Raw genomic sequence first — 18,187 nt, 5'->3', positions numbered from 1 at the left:
CATTGTGCCAAGCTAATACAGTCACTGAATGAGGGAGCTCCTTTGTGCGCGAGGTGAAGATGGTAGCGCGGCAAAAGTCCACAGGTGCGCGCGTCCATGGACCTTAACAAAGAACGAGCTCAACGGACCGAAGCTGATTCTCTCCAGTCACCTGTTATATCACACCTCAAGACACCATACACCTGACCCCCCATAAACAAACCCAGCCCCACCGCTCCAGACACGTACACAAACCACCCCTCCCATCCGCGCAAAGAGAACAGCTCCATATTCCGTGCGTGTGGTCCTCGTACAATAGACGCACTGCCTCACTTCTCCATCACGGCGCATCATTACAATAGCGGGGGAGGGCCCCTCTCCTCGGATGACGGTCCCGGTTATGGGAGGGTACGGGAGGCGGGACCAGATCAGTGTCCGTTCCTCGGAGTTTGCGAGTCTGGGACTAGGGCTGGAGAGATCGCCGGTGAGCATCGTCACCACTCCAGCACGGAGCCTCGCTTGGCCGAACGCTGCGCCGTGCACTCGTCGGGATTGCACAACATTCCTGAGAAATATACCTGCTATTTATGGCATGTGGCTGGTAACTTTATTCCTGCTGTACTCTTTACAAGAAGGTACGTGAAAGACATTCACACTATTGCTCTCTCCAATCCAGTGTTGAAGTTGGGGCGCATATAGGCTATTTGTGTTTATTTGTGCTACAATAAATGAGGTGGGGTTGAAATTTGCTCATTTACAAAAGTCGTCACTTTAAATTCCTTCTTGTCAGTTAAGGTCAATGGCCTATCTTTACTTGGATAAAACATATTGAGTTGGGTGGGAATAATCGGTTTAACCACACTTAGAATGGAGGATGACAACAAGAATGACTTTTCAGCCACCATCCCTTCTGTCAGGTGTCTTGATCAATCCAAGGACGCATTATGCAGCAGCATAATTACACGTGTTTACACTATTTGAGAAGGAACATACATGTTGGCAGTGTGGTCCATATTCCCCTTAACCGCTGTCCGTGGCAGTTAAAGATGGGAGAGATAACATTTGGCATTCATGAACATGTCGAGTTGTGATGAATATGGAGACAATAAGAGAGGAAGAGATGCGGACGCAAAGACTGCGAGCTACAAGCTGCTAAGAACTCCAACTGGGTCTTTGAGCTGTAGGATGTTTATCAGAAAAGTAGCGGGGCATTCAAGTGTACATTTGTTTGCTCTCTTTCCTCTGTCCCATAACAGATAACAGAAGGTGTCGGGCGTCTGTGTCATTTGCTAATATGGATTCTTTGGCGCACCAAATTAGTGCATGTCTGTTGAAGAGCGTGCCTTTTAGTGTGCGTGTGTGTGTGCGTGCGTGAGTGTTCAAAGACAATGAGGGCCACAAAACATTTTATAAGAGATGTGTAAACCGATGCTGAGGATATTATTGAACGCTGGGATTTTACGCAGTTGGCAATTTGCTTCACTTTCTACAATGACACGGGTCAGCGCAAGCAGACACACTCAATTGTTATTATCGGTAGTCTAATTATGCCTCCTCCATTTTCTATGGCCCCAGATTCTACATACTGATTGGGTTTGCATGGAAAAATACTGCAGATCGAGAGGAAGCTTGAATATGTTTTTTGATTGAACAATCGCTTCAGATTGAACGCTTGTCAACCATTTCACCAATTTGAACATAATCCAGTCGATCAAATTCAGTCATAACCCCAAGATCAAATAAACACATACACATAAATAATAAATTAATAAATGCGTAAATAATTGTCTAAAACGTAATCAGTCTTAGGATCACATGCAGATAGGCCCTAACTCTGTTCTGTTCATTCCGTGTTTTCATGAGTGGATGCCCTTTCAGACATTTGAAAGACATGGCCTATATCCTTGCAGGCCAACAGTCCGGGATGGTGTGGTGCGTGTGCGTGGTGCTGCTGCTGTTGTGACGAGGGCTTTTTGTGGTGTTTTTGTTGTATTTAATTGGATTACAGGGTCTTTTTAGATTATGTACTGCACATCGCCTCGTCTCGTGACTGAACAAGACGTGTGTGTGTGTGTGTGTGTGTGTGGTGAAAGGAAGGAGGGAGAGTTGGGGGTTGCAGCTAGGCAGTGTAGCGGAAAGAGTGGAGAGGGAAGAGATGGAGATAACGCAGTCGAAAACGAACTTCCATTCAGCATAGTTTTTTTCCTTTATTCGTTCATTTTTGGCAACAATCAATTTTATATTTACATACTATCTGATTTAATGTGCGTTTTAATTTAGAAGAAAATATTTGATCAGAGAAAAATGTTAGCCAATTATCCTACATGCATATGCATTAGGACTGCGTATTTTCCTGAGTCGGGCCGCGCCTCCATAAAGGTTGTCACTTTTGTGGAATGGCACACAACACCCTGTGCTTAATTTGATGAATATCTCTTCCATACATCCTTGTATAATTTGATATTCTCAGAAATATACATTTTCCTTGTCGTTGGTTTTCAGTAGGCTAATTAGTCATTTGAGTGCAATATGAATAACCAGATGTCCCATAATTGATGCGTCTCGTCCATACCAGTACTCCCCAACCCCTGGTTTGAAACTGGGTGCGTGTGTGTGTGTGTGTGTGTGTGTGTGTGTGGGGGGGGGGGGGGGGGGGTCATTCTTCTTTGTCATGATCTGGTCCCGCTTGTCATTTTATGTAAATGTGATGAGACACAAAACAAATCAGCGGGGAAAGATGCTATCCGTGCCATCTATTCACCGGAAACAGTCAGGCCTATTGGTGATGGCAATGATTGTACATATTTGTTGCAATGCATCAATTTAATAATGTTCATATCAATTTGAGATATTTAAAGCCTAATATTTTATCATTATTATAGTAACACAAATTCAAATCACCCAAATATTCTGATCAAGACTACGGTGTGTAAAATAATGAGGGAGAGATACTATAGTTATTTTATCAATTCACTGCTGATTCCGGTTTTATCCAGTTCAGCCTGACAGGCCTCCAATATATAAAACGAATACTGAATGACTGTACATTTTCAATTGATAGGAACGATAGAATTAATGTAGGATATAAATAGATTAGTTGACACATCTAAGCAGTTGGTTTTTAGGCATGTATATTTCGTTTCCCTCACCTGATGGGAACATAACTACGACTCAATGACTGGTGGGGGGATGAGCATTCGTCAAAATATGCAATGTGGTATACGTGGGGGCAGCGATATTATCTTGACGGAACCAGATTTTCTGAACATTTGCCTAAATTAAAATGTGAAACCAATACCAATACCAATATTATTATGAATATTATTATAGTAAAAATAATAATTATTATTATTATAATTCGGCCTATCAGTGTTTATTCATTTGTGATGTGTAAGCATTTTGTTATGCAAAATATATATTTGCATTCTTTAGGCTGCATTTTGAGGCAATTTATCATCTCTGTAATGTCCCCCTTACACACGTCTTTCTCTCTACTTAGTCCCTTTACCGGATGAAATGTGCAAAATTGGTTTCTCTTCCTGTTTACCCAAATCAGCATCCCTTCCCAGCTGTGTAATTAGTAGGCGTCAGTTTGAACTGAAACTAAAGCCTGATTTGCAACTTATTTACAAAAGTAAATCCGTTCATTGACTAGAGGACTGCACTTCTCCCTCCTCTTTTGTGATATGTTTGATGGGATAGCCCTTTGTTTCCATAATCTGGGCCAGATAGTTCTGACAACGGCGTGTTGCTCTCTGCTCTCCTCATAACGTATTTTGTCAACCGTTATGGCACTCGTCTGACTTACAACCAAGGCCTGGTCGGGCGGACACGGCAGTGTAATTTTGGAATCAAATGAAAGGCACACAAACTGAGAGGTGAGAGGGCAGCATGGGCTTGTAGTAATTGTTTTATGAGTCAGATTCAGAAATAGACTGCCTCGAATTCATGTACACCACTGCACTGCGTCTAGATGCTTTGCGTCTGCGTCCTGGTGAAAGGCCACTACCTCGCCACGTGTGCCAGTACGGTATTTTTGCTTTCATTTTGTCTTGACGCCATATTCAATTGATCATAAACTTTAAAATGAAGTCTCTCACGTTGATTCCCATGATATCGACTCGACCTATTCTGTCCTCTCCTTGGACAAGAGTTATCCCGCAACAAGTTGCCTGTAACCCCCCCCCCCCCCCCCCCCCCCCCCCCCCCCTCTCCCCCTCACTCTCTCTCTCTCTCTCTCGCTGAATGTAATTGCGAGAGCGACAGTCATACTATTCGATCTCTAAGTGTATACCGTCTCTTCTCCTAAATAGCACCTTACCTATGAACTTGTGATGTGTCTCTGAGCGGCACGGCCACAATAATACCACACTCTCGTGTTTACTCGCATCCCCTCGTCTCGCTCTGGTAAGCAACGACTGTTTTTTTATTTCATTTTTTACCGTGGAGTGTTTGTGCTGGTGACTTGGCCGGTGAACAGAAAAGCCACGGAGGCTGTTCCTCACCTGCATGCATCATTTAGGCCTAAGGTAACTTGACCATATGGGGGAAAACAGAGAAATGCCGCTTCACTCCTCTACCCTTCCAATGGGTATCTTACTTTAAAAAAAAAATACAAACATATGAACACAAATGAACACCCAGTTTATTAAGTAAAACATGATTTGACCTATTCACACAGATTGTCCAATTGAGTTTGATAACTCAACAGGTATTCTCTCACCTGTTGTTGAGTGGGGCATCTTTTCTGACTTGACAGCCATCTCCACTTTCACAAGATCTGTTGTACCAGGAGAGGAGAGGAGATGAGAGGAGAGGAGAGGAGAGGAGAAGAGAGAGGGAGAGGAGAGGAGGTGGGTCACGTGTAGGGCTAATCTGCTTTAACGTGACAGCTCTTCTTTTCCCTCCTTTGCTTCCCTCTTTTCTCTAGCTATCTCGCTTACTGCCGCTCCCGTTATCTCGGACTCAGTGAGAAGGAAGGGTAGAGGATTAAATCACACCCCAAACATCTGACACTCACTTCACAACTGTGAACATCTTTCCTTTAAAGAGGGAGAGTGTGGCTCCTCAAATGCTGAAATGGATCCTAATATTCCACTGACACGGCATAATATGGAGAAGAGGGTTGTTTGTGGTGTGTGTGTGTGTGTGTGCGTGCGTGGATGCTCGCATGCATGCGTATGGCGAGGTCATTTCAGCGTTATGCCAATGCATTATCCTTTTTCGCTGTCTTTGTACGCAAAATGGGTATGAAATAGCATTCATAATAATATAACTATAATTAATTCTTGCTTTCCCGTAATGGGCTGTCAGACCTCACTACTACGTTGTCGCGGTGTTGTAACTGACCGCAATGACATTAGTGTTATGTTGCCTGAACATGTTAAGTATAGTATTCGGTATGATTCATCAGACCCATAACAGGAATGCATTCTGGCCTCTGAGAATGTGTACGTGTATACTTGAGCGCATGTTATTGTGTGTGTGTGTGAGAGAGATTTATTGACCTGTGTGCATGGGATGGTATGAATCTCAGAGACGATTGTGTGTGTGTGTGGATGAGACAGAAAGAGCTGCATTATGCATAGCCGTTCACCATAGGCAATATCCCTGTCTCAGTGGCATACATATTCATACGCCATTTTCATACTGCCCGCAAAAGGGGGGAGAAAAGGAAATATGCAGATGTGTGTTTGGAGGGAGGAGAGGCTTGAGTCAAATGTGTCACAGCAACAGAACAAGAGCAGGAGACAGAGTGAACAGCTTCGCCCAAAAGGAGCAGTGTTTTAGGTAACTCACCCAAATCACAATGACCTTCTCCCGTTGTAATCAACGCATTCAGGCTTGAAGAAGGAAAGGAAAAATATGCTTCCAAAATGGATGAGTGCGCCTAGCTCCCTCCCTCGCTCCTCTCCTCCTCTGCTCCCTTCCTGCCCATGCCAGGGAAAAGGGCGGGCAGCCTGAGGGCATGGAAGAACTGAGACTTACACGTTGGGGTAGACGTCTCAGAACAAAGAAAGGGAGAATTTGGGTTATTTCAGTCCTCTCTCCTCTCCTTATTTCCACCATTACTCCCTGTTGAATTGGGTAAAGACTGGCCCCTTGCTCAAATCCTCAGACCCCAAAGCCCCGCGTGGGATCCTTATGTCCCCTTTTAATCCAAATCCCAAATCTAGCCCTCTAATCAAATCAAATGTATTTATATAGCCCTTCTTACATCAGCTGATATATCAAAGTGCTGTACAGAAACCCAGCCTAAAACCCCAAACAGCAAGCAATGCAGGTGTAGAAGCACGGTGGCTAGGAAAAACTCCCTAGAAAGGCCAGAACCTAGGAAGAAACCTAGAGAGGAACCAGGCTATGAAGGGTGGTCAGTCCTCTTCTGGCTGTGCCGGGTGGAGATTGTAACAGAACATGGCCAAGATGTTGAAATGTGAACATAGTGAACGGGTCAGGGTTCCATAGCCGCAGGCAGAACAGTTGAAACTGGAGCAGCAGCACGGCCAGGTAGACTGGGGACAACAAGGAGTCATCATGCCAGGTAGTCCTGAGGCATGGTCCTAGGGCTCAGGTCCTCCGAGAGAGAGAAAGAAAGAAAGAGAGAAAGAAAGAAAGAAAGAGAGAATTAGAGAAAGCATACTTAAATTCACACAGGACACCGGATAAGACAAGATAAATACTCCAGATATAACAGACTGACCCTAGCCCCCCGACACATAAACTACTACAGCATAAATACTGGAGGCTGAGACAGGAGGGGTCAGGAAACACTGTGGCCCCATCCGATGATACCCCCAGATAGGGCCAAACAGGCAGGATATGACCCCACTCACTTTGCCAAAGCATAGCCTTCACACCACTAGAGGGATATCTTCAACCACCAACTTACCATCCTGAGACAAGGCCGAGTATAGCCCACAAAGATCTCCGCCATGGCACAACCCAAGGGGGGGCGCCAACCCAGACAGGAAGACCACGTCAGTGACTCAACCCTCTCAAGTGACGCACCCCTCCTAGGGACGGCATGGAAGAGCACCAGTATAAGCCAGTGACTCAACCCCTGTAATAGGGTTAGAGGCAGAGAACACCAGTGGAGAGAGGGGAACCGGCCAGGCAAAGACAGCAAGGGAGATCCGTCGCTCCAGTGCCTTTCCGTTCACCTTCACCGTCCTGGGCTCCTAGACTACACTCAATCATAGGACCCACTGAAGAGATGAGTCTTTAGTAAAGACTTAAAGGTTGAGACCGAGTCTGCGTCTCTCACACGGGTCGGCAGACCATTCCATAAAAATTGAGCTCTATAGGAGAAAGCCCTGCCTCCGGCTGTTTGCTTAGAAAGCTCTACTGCTGTCCCCAGGCATGTCTTGACTTCCTCCTGGTGAAGGCAACATTGTATCGTCTCATGTAGCCCTCTGGAAGGTTTTAGTGGATTTTCTGCCATCTTGTTTACATTCATCCATCTCTCAGGGGCTTGATTTGGGATTGGGCACTGGGCTTCTATATCCACTTTTGGGTTGGGGTGTTTTTTTCTTCTCTTTCTTTGGTCTCTCTCTTCTTTCTAATGGTTGTGTTGACAGCCCCTGTTAGTCTGTGGCGGGACGTCGTCCTGGCTCTCCCCCCCCCCCCCCAGACCCCGACTGGCAGATTATATACATGGCTATCTTTATTATGGGCCTTTCTGCTGCAGGCCACAATCTGTGCTGCATAATGGGAGTTCAGTCCACCACTGTACTGCCCTCTCTGTGTTGTACCGTGCTCAAGTGACTGACCTGGATTCACCAATAGGACAGCTGCACAAGAGCCGCCTCAGCCAATGTCGCCTGTTTGCTTTCTTTCCCCTTTAGTTCAATGTGGGCATGCCTCCGATTTGTTTTGATGTCACTCCGCGGGCGCCATTTTTTATGACATCACAGTATGGGTTCGGTGTTGTTCAGTTGTGGAATGTCTTTCGTTTTTTAAACAAGATTACAGGGATGCTCAATGATGATTCAAGGATTAATTTCTTAACAATTTTTCAAATATGTTGTATATTTTGTGAAAATATACATGTAGCTTAGTTGTTAAGAGCTTTGAGCCAGTAAACGAATGCTCGCTGGTTCGAATCCCCCAGCTGACTAGGTGAAAAATCTGTCAATGTGCCCATGAGCAAGGCACTTATCCTTAATTGCTCTGGATAAGAGTGTCTGCTAAATGACTCAAATGTAAATGTGAGACTGAAAAGCCAGTGTGGCCCTGTCCATGGTGCTGAAATGGTCTGTCTCTCAGAACATGAGCAGAGAGTTGTGTTTTTATATGGCACATGATACAGAATATATTGCACTCAACCTAAATTACACCTTTTAGACACAGAGGAACTGCTCCATTTTGGATAGGAGAGGGACCTCACATACACATTCACACACACATGCACACAGGCACGTGTACACACTCACACTGTCACCTCTCCTCACTCCCCTCATCACTGACCCCCCCAGCACGCACACAGTGACCCCCCCCCCCCAGCACGCGCACAGTGACCCCCCCCCCTTAACCCTTCCCTGGCCCTGATCTAACCCAACCACACATATACACACACGCCAGGAGAGTGGGAAAGAGGCCCTCCACGGTGGTGCGATTACCAGGGCGGAGAGACTGTGTGTGTGTTAAATGTGAAAGGAGATTATATGGATTTAACTCTCTGCGTCTGGAATACAAATTCAAATCACATAACATATCCTGCCATGTACTGGACGACTATGAGAGAGAGAGAGAGAGAGAGAGAGAGAGAGAGAGAGAGAGAGAGAGAGAGAGAGAGAATGGTGGGGAGAGAAAAAGAGGGAGAGATAAAATGTATGGCGAGTGAGGAAGAGAGAGAATACATATGTTGACACAGAGGAGAGGAAGAAGAGAAGTGGGAGAGGGATGAATGAATGGAGAGAGAGAGGGGAGAGACAGAGCCACCCTTACCTAGTGAGGGCTTTAGCCCTATCTCAACCATTCAATACTCTGCCATCACTTGTATCATGTTCTTCATTCTGTATTTGCTGTACCAGAGATCAATTGGCGTATGTCTGTTAATATTTACATTATATATATACAAAAGTATGTGGACACCTCTTCAAATTCGTGGATTCAGTTATTTTAGCCACACCCGTTGCTGACAGGTGTATAACAATCAAGCACACAGCCATGCAATCTCCATAGACAAACATTGGCAGTAGAATGGCCTTACTGAAGAGCTCAGTGACTTTTGACTTTCCAACAAGTCAGTTTGTAAAATGTCTGCCCTGCTAGAGCTGCCACGGTCAACTGTAAGTGCTGTTATTGTGAAGTGGAAACATCTAGGAGCAACAATGGCTCAGCCGCAAAGTGGTAGGCCACACAAGCTCACAGAACGGGAACGCCATGTGCAGAAGCATGTAGCGCGTAAAAATTGTCTGTCCTCACTTGCAATACTCACTACCGAGTTCCAAACTATCCCTGAAAAAAACGTCAGCACAAAAACTGTTCTTTGGGAGCGTCAGGAAATCGGTTTTCATGGCCAAGCAGCCGCACACCAGCCTAAGATCACCATGCGCAATGCCAAGCGTCGGCTGGAGTGGTGTAAAGCTCGCAGCCATTGGACTCTGGAGCAGTGGAAACGTGTTCTCTGGAGTTATGAATCATGCTTCACCATCTGGCAGTCTGACGGACGAATCTGGGTTTGGTGGGTTTGGCAGGAGAACGCTACCTGCCCCAATGCATAGTGCCAACTGTAAAGCTTGGTGGAGCAGGAATAATGGTCTGGGGCTGTATTTCATGGTTCGGGCTAGGACCATTAGTTCCTGTGAAGGGAAATCTTAACGCTACAGCATACAATTACATTCTAGACGATTCTGTGCTTCCAACTTTGTGGCAACAGTTTGTTCGAAGGCCCTTTCCTTTTTCAGCATGACAATGCCCCCGTGCACAAAGCGAGGTCCATACAGAAATGGTTTGTTGAGATCGGTGAGGAAGAACTTGACTGGCCTGAACAGAACCCTGACCTGATCCCGATCTTTGGGATGAATTGAAACGCCGACTGCGAGCCAGGCCTAATCGCCCAACATCAGTGCCCTTGACTTCACTAATGCTCTTGCGGCTGAATGGAAACAAGTCCTCGTAGCAATGTTCCAACATCTAGTGGAAAGCCTTCCCAGAAGAGTCAATGCCGTTACGGCAGCAAAGGTGGGGGGACCAACTCCATATTAATGCCCATGATTTTGGAATGAGATGTTCAATGAGCAGGTGTCCACATACTTTTGATCATGTCGTGTATGATGTGAGGCTGTACACTCCATTCTGAAAATGATTGAAGCACTGAAATGAATCTGATCTGAAACATTTGAATTATGACAAATGATGCATTTAAGCCCTTTCATTTTTTTCTCCCCTTATAGCTGTTTTAATGATTTTCCTCATGCTAATTTGGTTCGACATCAATGCACAGGGCTGGCTGTAGGTTATCTGCTGTGCTGTGCTGTCGATCCCTCCTAAATCTACCTTGATGAGGCGTCTAGCCGCCACCTCCATTCACGGCCATTTGTCCCACGTCATTCAGAGTGAAACAGACAGGGCTAATCCGGCCATTGTTGACACAAACCAGGGAAGAGGATTAATTATAGATCATTGATTCAGAAGAAATGATCTGGCTCTCATTCCTCCTGTCTCCTGTTGGCCCGGGGCCAAGCTGAGCTCAGCACATCCATCCCAACGCTAAAAAGACGTCTAGTTGCCTCCCAGGAGACATTGATGGGGGGGCATCTCCCCTAAGACGACTTATTGGACAACGGCACTTCATTGAAGCAGCGTGTGAAAGCCATAGTGGTTGCAAAGAAGCCCTCCCTCCAGGGTTGTGGTTGGAGATATACTGAAGGCTTCTTTCTCAGTGACGATATAGTCTTGAGATGGGTTTAACTGGCAGACTAGGTTTGTTCTAACGACCTCATGGGGTCTTGGTTTTGTGGGCACGGTATACCGCAGTGGGGGGGGGGGGGGGGGGGAAGGTCTGGGGGTGCATGACCCCTTTCCCCTCCAATCAGATGCAAGTCCAATGAGGGGTTCTCGTTAGGCATATCTTAGACTACAGACATGATGACAACGCATTATTGAGGATGGATCTCTGCTGTTTTTTTGGCTGCCAGGTCGCTAGTTTCGATTAAGGCGGATCAGAGAGGCGCACTTGAGACTCAAACACGTGCGTGCGACTAACATGTTACATGATCAAAGTCGATGCCCAGGTTGATTTAAGCTATTGTACAGACCAACTTACCAAACAAGTAGACCGTGTTCATCTGCTCAGAGCAGAGCTTCCCACTGTGTCCTGGCTTATCTCTTATCATAACAGACTTACATGTAGGTGGAAATAAATAATGATTATATTACGTCAGGTCATTTGCCTAATGGGGGAATAGTAATTGATTCTATTTTTGGGATCTGCTGTGCTGACCTGATGGAAATCTCTAGAAGATAACCCAGTTTGCAGATTGGCAAGTAGCTGCCCACACATTGGCTGTGTGTATATGTGTGTGGGAGGATATGTGTGTGTGTGTGTGTGTCTGTGTGTGTGTGTGTGTGTGTGTGTCCCAACCCCACCCTACCCTATCTCTTCTCCCCATCAGAGTGAGGATGTGGTCTGGATGCGGCTTTTCTTTGTGTCTTTGTGTGTGTGTGTGTGTGTGTGTGTGTGTGTGTGTGTGTGTGTGTGTGTGTGTGTGTGTGTGTGTGTGTGTGTGTGTGTGTGTGTGTGTGTGTGTGTGCGTATTATCCTGACCATGTCTCTCTCCCCCCATCACAGTGAACAGTGAGGATGTGGTCTCGACGCGGCTGTACTTTGTAAACGCCTCCCTGCAGCGGGTGACCTTCTCCAGCTCGGTCGGGGTGTCCCTGCCCTGCCCCGCGGGCGGCGCACCCCATGCCGTCCTGCGCTGGTACCTGGCCACCGGCGACGACATCTACGACGTGCCCCACATCCGCCACGTGCACGCCAACGGCACCCTCCAGCTCTACCCTTTCTCGCCATCCGCCTTCAACAGCTACATCCATGACAACGAATACTTCTGCACCGCAGAGAACCAGGCCGGCAAGATCCGCAGCCCCAGCATCCACGTCAAAGCAGGTCAGACAGATTGAACACAGGCAGCCTTTTCTGGTGGAGCCTTAGACAGACGTACAGACATACACTCTTCTGGAGTAGCTTTAGACAGACAGACGAACAGAAATACACTCTTCTGGAGCAGCCTTAGACAGACAGACGTACAGAAATACACTCTTCTGGAGCAGCCTTAGACAGACAGACGTACAGACATACACTCTTCTGGAGCAGCCTTAGACAGACAGACATACAGACATACACTCTTCTGGAGCAGCCTTGGACAGACAGACGTACAGACATACACTCTTCTGGGGCAGCCTTAGACAGACAGACGTACAGACATACACTCTTCTGGGGCAGCCTTGGACAGACAGACGTACAGACATACACTCTTCTGGAGCAGCCTTAGACAGACAGATGTACAGACATACACTCTTCTGGGGCAGCCTTAGACAGGATAGGTTCTACAGGTGAAGCTGTGTCTCTAACTAAACAGTGTTCCGGGGCCAAACGGAAACACAGTGTCTTCACAAAGAATGAGAGGAGGCTAAGCATGAAGACAGGCTGCAAGGAAGAGGTTTAGAAACACAAAGAAAATGCATGTAGTGCCTCAAATACTTTCTCATGCGATCTGATGCTGTACACTCAGCTCCATTCTAAGAGAACCCCCCCAAACACAGTGAAGACACCCAAACAACAAAAAACATCTGTAACAAACGGTAAACCAAACGACATCCATATTGGTCCTCTCACTAACAATAAGACTCGGTGGGGGGGCGAGCGTCCCAAAGCCTTGACCCTGCGCCTTTAAAAATCCCCTGGCAGCCACACACACACTGGCACAGACAGTTGGCAGAGTGACCTCTGTGCCCTGTACCAAGGTCACTGCTGGAGTGTGGGGATGGCCAAACTGCAATGGGGGAGTTCACACACGTACACACACAAGCAGGCTTTGGGATGCAGACTCACACACACACACACACCAGCCTGTGCCCTGCTTATGCCAGCAGGCCTCCTGTCTCCCAGTCTCACCATCTGTCCATGGACTGGAAAGTCCCCCAACTACACACGCACACACACACACACACACACACACACAGCATTTTTGTCAAGCTGGCTGTTCTGGGTAGCTGTGCCAGGTCTTTGTCGGGGTGTTTACTGTAGCTGGAAAGGGAATGAGTTTAAACACGAGAGGGATTGAACAGAGTTGAACAGAGAGAAGAAATATTGTTGGTGTTTTAGGTCACGTTCAGCTACACGTTCAATGAAAATCTGCATCTTCATAATCGGAACGGCCCCCTTACAAGATGTGGACGATAAAAAACTAATCCAGTAGCGATTCCCGTTGTTAACAGTCAGTTGGCCAATGGACGATGGCTACAGACGACACCTACTCCACCATACCCATTATAGCATTTCTGTCCAGAGGACCCTTGTCCCATCAGCTGTGCAGTGTCTTTCCAACCAGCATCTGTGTGGGGCGACCTTCCCTAAAAAATAATTACCTCAATTAATCAATTAAATGCTGAGTCTGTAAAAAACCACCATCCCCCACACCCACACCCAACTCTGCAGCCCCTCTACTCTAGCTCTCAGGACTGGCCTGTGTATTGCCCCCCTGTGTATTGCCCCACACATTCACAGAACGCACACACACACACACAAATTCACATACACATTCTGCGGTTACCATGGGCGACAGGCAGGGCGTGAGAGGCAGGGTGTGGCGCGTCCCGCCTCAGGTGTCCGTCGGAGACTGATGACAGCTGACAGCTCGCTGTGTGACACCCTCCCTCCTTTCATCTCTTCAACCCCCCCCCTTTGATTCTCCCTCCCTCCCATGCATGATGATTCCGTGCCAACAATAGCACTGGCACCTGGGTGGATCGCTGTACATTTATGAAAATCACTGCTCGTTTTCTTTCTCTCCCTCTGTTATCGTCAAAGTCCTGAGCTCTATTCCTTGTTAAACATTCTCACACATTTTCATCCTCGGCATTTGACGGACATTTTGTAAATCACCTGCCGGTGTTCTAATGACGTTGAAGATGTTTCCATTGGCTCTCATAGGTAGCCTTCCCATCCGTCTCTAGTTCTTGCCATCCTCCTCTCCTTCATTGTCAACATTTGTCGCCCTTCTGCTTTCCATCCTACGCCCGTCCCCCGCCGTTGTCCTCTCCTCACCCCATGAACAGTGAATAGACACACTGTGAATAACATGACAAAAAAACATCGAAAAGCAGGTTTAGCCATCATATGTGCGTGACGGTTGACATTGATAAGCGTCATTAACCAGGGTTTTCCCGTCCAACCTTTTTACGCGAAATCAAGTCCACGTCGGGATAAAAAATATATAAAAAATGTCATGACAGGTCTGATGGAAACGGCGAATGTCGAAAGCCAGAAATCTTGCTTGTTTGTAGGTGACCAAATTCTTATTTTCCACCATAATTTGCAAATAAATTCATTAAAAATCCTACAATGTGATTTTCTGGATTTTTCCCCCCTAATTTTGTCTGTCATAGTTGAAGTGTACCTATGATGAAAATTACAGGCCTCTCTCATCTTTTTAAGTGGAGAACTTGCACAATTGGTGGCTGACTAAATACTTTTTTGCCCCACTGTACAAATAAAATATTTGATAAAATATTGAATTTGGCTTTTACTGCTATAGCCCACAGAAAAGCATTGAATAACACACAAAAAATTGCACAAAAGACAGTAGAAAAATAAATCACAAGGAAAAAGGTTTTGAAGTGTCTGTCCTATATCTAGGAGATAAGAAAGCTCAGGAAATGTTGTTGTTTTTTGGACACAATTGTATTGAACCCTTTTTTGTTGGCACAAAACTACCTCTACACTTCCATTCATTTGAATGGGTTACCTTCAGACGAGTCCCATGACACTAGTTGGGGTCATAAAGCAAAACAGAGCACACCATGCTGTCCTTGAGAGTCTCCCCTTTCCTTAGTGGGGTCATATTAGTAGCCCAAATGGTTCGGACGGTACAGATGTTTTCTCCTGGTCTGACAAACAGCTCCACCACTTCCCACCGCAGATGCAGATGCAGATGGCCGACATAGGTGGATGTGGTGGATTGAGACGCAGCCCAAGCGTAAACTGACGGAACTTGACGGAGATTCTAATATTGCGTTAATTAGATTGACTGTTAAGGACTATTTCACTTTAAGTTTCTTTTTTTCGGTACATGGGAATTTTTCCACCAAAAGTTATTTTTATGGGCAGTATGTCATCACGCAGACTTTTATCCGCAATTGGTCTAATTGACTGAAACACATCTCTGGTGGAAAAATGTGCATATTTTATGCATATTTTTAGAGTATTCACATTCAAATCTGTCAGCAGTTGGACGGGAATCTAGCTATTGGCTGTGATGCTACACTGAATAGATATTGGACCTAGACTGAGTTTCTGACCTCGTCTCAAAGCTCAGTCTGAATGAACTACAGCTGAGCGCTCCACTCTTGAGACCTAGCTTATCCTTCCACCTATCAGTGGCCACCAGGGGAGAGAGACCAGATAAATCAAGCCATTCCACTGTGACCGAAAAGAAAGGAGAAAAATAAAGTCAGTCAACAGAATTGGGACGTGGTAGCCACTGCTGTAGAGCAGGTCAATCATTTTGGAGTGCATTACAGGTAGACTCTGTATGGTCCCAGTGACTGCCTGCCTGCCTGCAGTTTGGAGCCTATTCAAGTCCTGGTCTGTGTGCCCATTGAGATGACGTGATGATGGAGCGCCTCTCATTTGGTCTCTGGCTGCCTGCTCACCCCTGTCAAACGCCTGCTGTCCTCCCCCACACACACACACACGCGCACACACACACACACCAGAGATGACTTGGTGACTTTACTGTAGGACTTTTTATTCATTTTTTGCCTGACAGTCCGAGTAACCGTCAATGTCTGGTAGTGTAGTAGTAGTGTCATCGACGCTAGGCCTGTGGCTGTATCCTATGTCCTACGCCTTTTGTCACACAGAGCTAGAGTTGCACACACTATTGAGGCCTAGAGTGAACTGGGGTCAGCTGTTCAGTGAGCTAACCTCAGCTCCCCTTTTTCCAACAACACAAACACACCGTGTTTAGACTGAGGGCTGAGCACAGTGGACCTGGGAGAGCAGGTTCACTGGCTGCCCTGTACGATCCCGGGGCCCTCCTTTGTATCTCTGGTTTTGGTAGCTCTTCTGCCACAGAAGGAACCTGCTAGCAAGGTGTTGTTTATTCCCATTCATTAACGAGTACAATACAGTACATCCCTTCAGTTTCCCGTTTACTTGATTATTTTCCTTCTCTCTCTTTGCTGCTCGCCTCATGAATAAGTAAATAGTGTATTTGGTTTCCCTGTAGTTAATTATTTAGGCGGCGGTGATACAGGCCTCTCCTCCCAGTGCGCGGAGAGCGCCAGGCCCGTGTTTTTGCCCGTTCCTAGGCAACCGGGGTGCATAGAGTCAGGCATCAGTAACGTCCTAACGACGGCGCGCATGTGAGAGGGGAGTGAGTGCTACTCATGCATCAACACTGGGCTACCATTTGCATGCACTTGCCAGGGCTTAATGAAACAAATGTGGCATATTCTGCACCTCTCGCCTCGAAACATGTGCAATATCACTGTGCTACCACAGTTGTTAGCCTACTTCTGGTTTAAGCCCTTTTGTCGGGTATGTAAGTGCGACGAATCAGCGATGTTTGCTGTCCCGTTGTTTTGGCTTTAAACAGTCTCGTAGAGGCTCGGTGCTCATAGGGAAATGTAGCTCTGCGTGATGAGATGCAGGTTCTATCAAGGAGTAAATAAATGATTGAACGTATTGGCTTGGCTGCGAAAGGGGATGCTTAATCGATTATGCCCATTGACCCAGAGATGGTCTGCTGTGATAAGAAACGGGGACATTTAAATGAGGAATTGGAATGAAGACCTGATTGGAATGATTTGGCCTTTCTTCGATTTGTTACAAATGAGGCTTCGCAATACATTAGGCCACAGTGCAGAGGCCAATGGTCACATTACGTTTGGGGTAGGCCCACACCACAACGTTAAGGTTAACGACTTCACTATTCCGACAAGGACATTGGCTCTAGTTTCAATGGGTGACACTGGCGGCTGGCATTAAGCATTATTAATGACCAAGGAAATTCAGCTCCAGGCTAGGCGTTAATTATATCGCTAGTGAACTTGGAGAGAGAGAGAGTACAGGCAGGCAGGGTGTGCGTGTGTACGCGCGTGTGTGTGTGTGTGTGTGTGTTGTCGACTTCACGTGGTTAAACCATTACTCCCATGATTGGTATGAGAGAAGCCTCATAGAATTAGCTGTGGTTAGATTGCAGGGCCACATATTCCCCACGTTGTTTTCCAGCTGATTTTGGTCTACATTTAATCGCGTTTGCATCGACATGTCTGAGATGACAAACGCCCATGCTTTCGTCTTCTGTTGGTCTAGCTAATACATTTTGATATTACACTGTTATTATGCTTGAAATACAATTTCATTTCAGTCACACCAGCTATGGTCTTGTCATGTTGCTGTATAGGCCCATTTCAATCCAATCCACACTGATACCCTTGGTGTTGCCATTTTGTCATTTGTCTACACATATCTGTGCGATGTCCAGGGTACTGTGCGTCAAGTGCAGAGACCACCCCGTTTGCGACTGCCCGCACCCAGCCATTCGGCGCTGCCTTTTAGAGTTGCATGGGTTTTTCTTTAAAAATGTCATCGCCATTCGCACCAGATCCTTCTCAATGCAACTGGGTGTCACTTCTTTCTACAATCAGTTTCTCCTTTGCATTGCAGGATTAAAGCGGAAACAACATTGGCTTGATGTTGTTTAACAGTCCACCAACCAAATTTACTCTCGGCGTCTCTCAGTGAATTATAGTTTCAGGAACAATGTCAGTTCTTGTATATCAGGAAAAAGAGGTCATTGCTTTCATTGGATAATAATCTAGGGTGCAGGTCAGTCATATCTTGCTCTTTGCTTGTATGATAAGCACCGTTAACTTGAACCGGAAGGCTCGTGTTAGCTTCCCGAACTAATGCCCTTGGCTTTAGCTCAACTGACCAACACCGTATGATGCAGAATAGCCAGGGTTGTTCCCA

At 46.3% G+C, this 18,187-nt stretch overlaps 1 protein-coding gene across 4 annotated transcripts in view; it reads left to right on the top strand.

Moving 5' to 3' along the window:
• Window positions 1-269: 269 nt before the first annotated feature.
• Window positions 270-18,187, top strand: part of LOC110503487 (cell adhesion molecule DSCAML1) — a 244,999-nt gene continuing 227,081 nt past the window's right edge. For all 4 annotated transcript variants that reach the window (XM_036961298.2, XM_036961296.2, XM_036961297.2 and 1 more), the window contains exons 1-2: window positions 270-614; window positions 11,774-12,094. In XM_036961298.2, the coding sequence (XP_036817193.2) occupies window positions 365-614; window positions 11,774-12,094 (571 nt within the window). In that variant the 5' untranslated portion in view covers window positions 270-364. The remainder of the gene's footprint in view (window positions 615-11,773; window positions 12,095-18,187) is intronic.

Source organism: Oncorhynchus mykiss, chromosome 24 (genome assembly GCF_057628025.1).
Source record: "Oncorhynchus mykiss isolate SJ-2025 chromosome 24, ASM5762802v1, whole genome shotgun sequence".
NCBI lineage: Eukaryota > Metazoa > Chordata > Actinopteri > Salmoniformes > Salmonidae > Oncorhynchus > Oncorhynchus mykiss.
The sequence above is the reverse complement of the archived record's forward strand: the minus strand, read 5'-3'. Positions and strand labels throughout refer to the sequence as shown.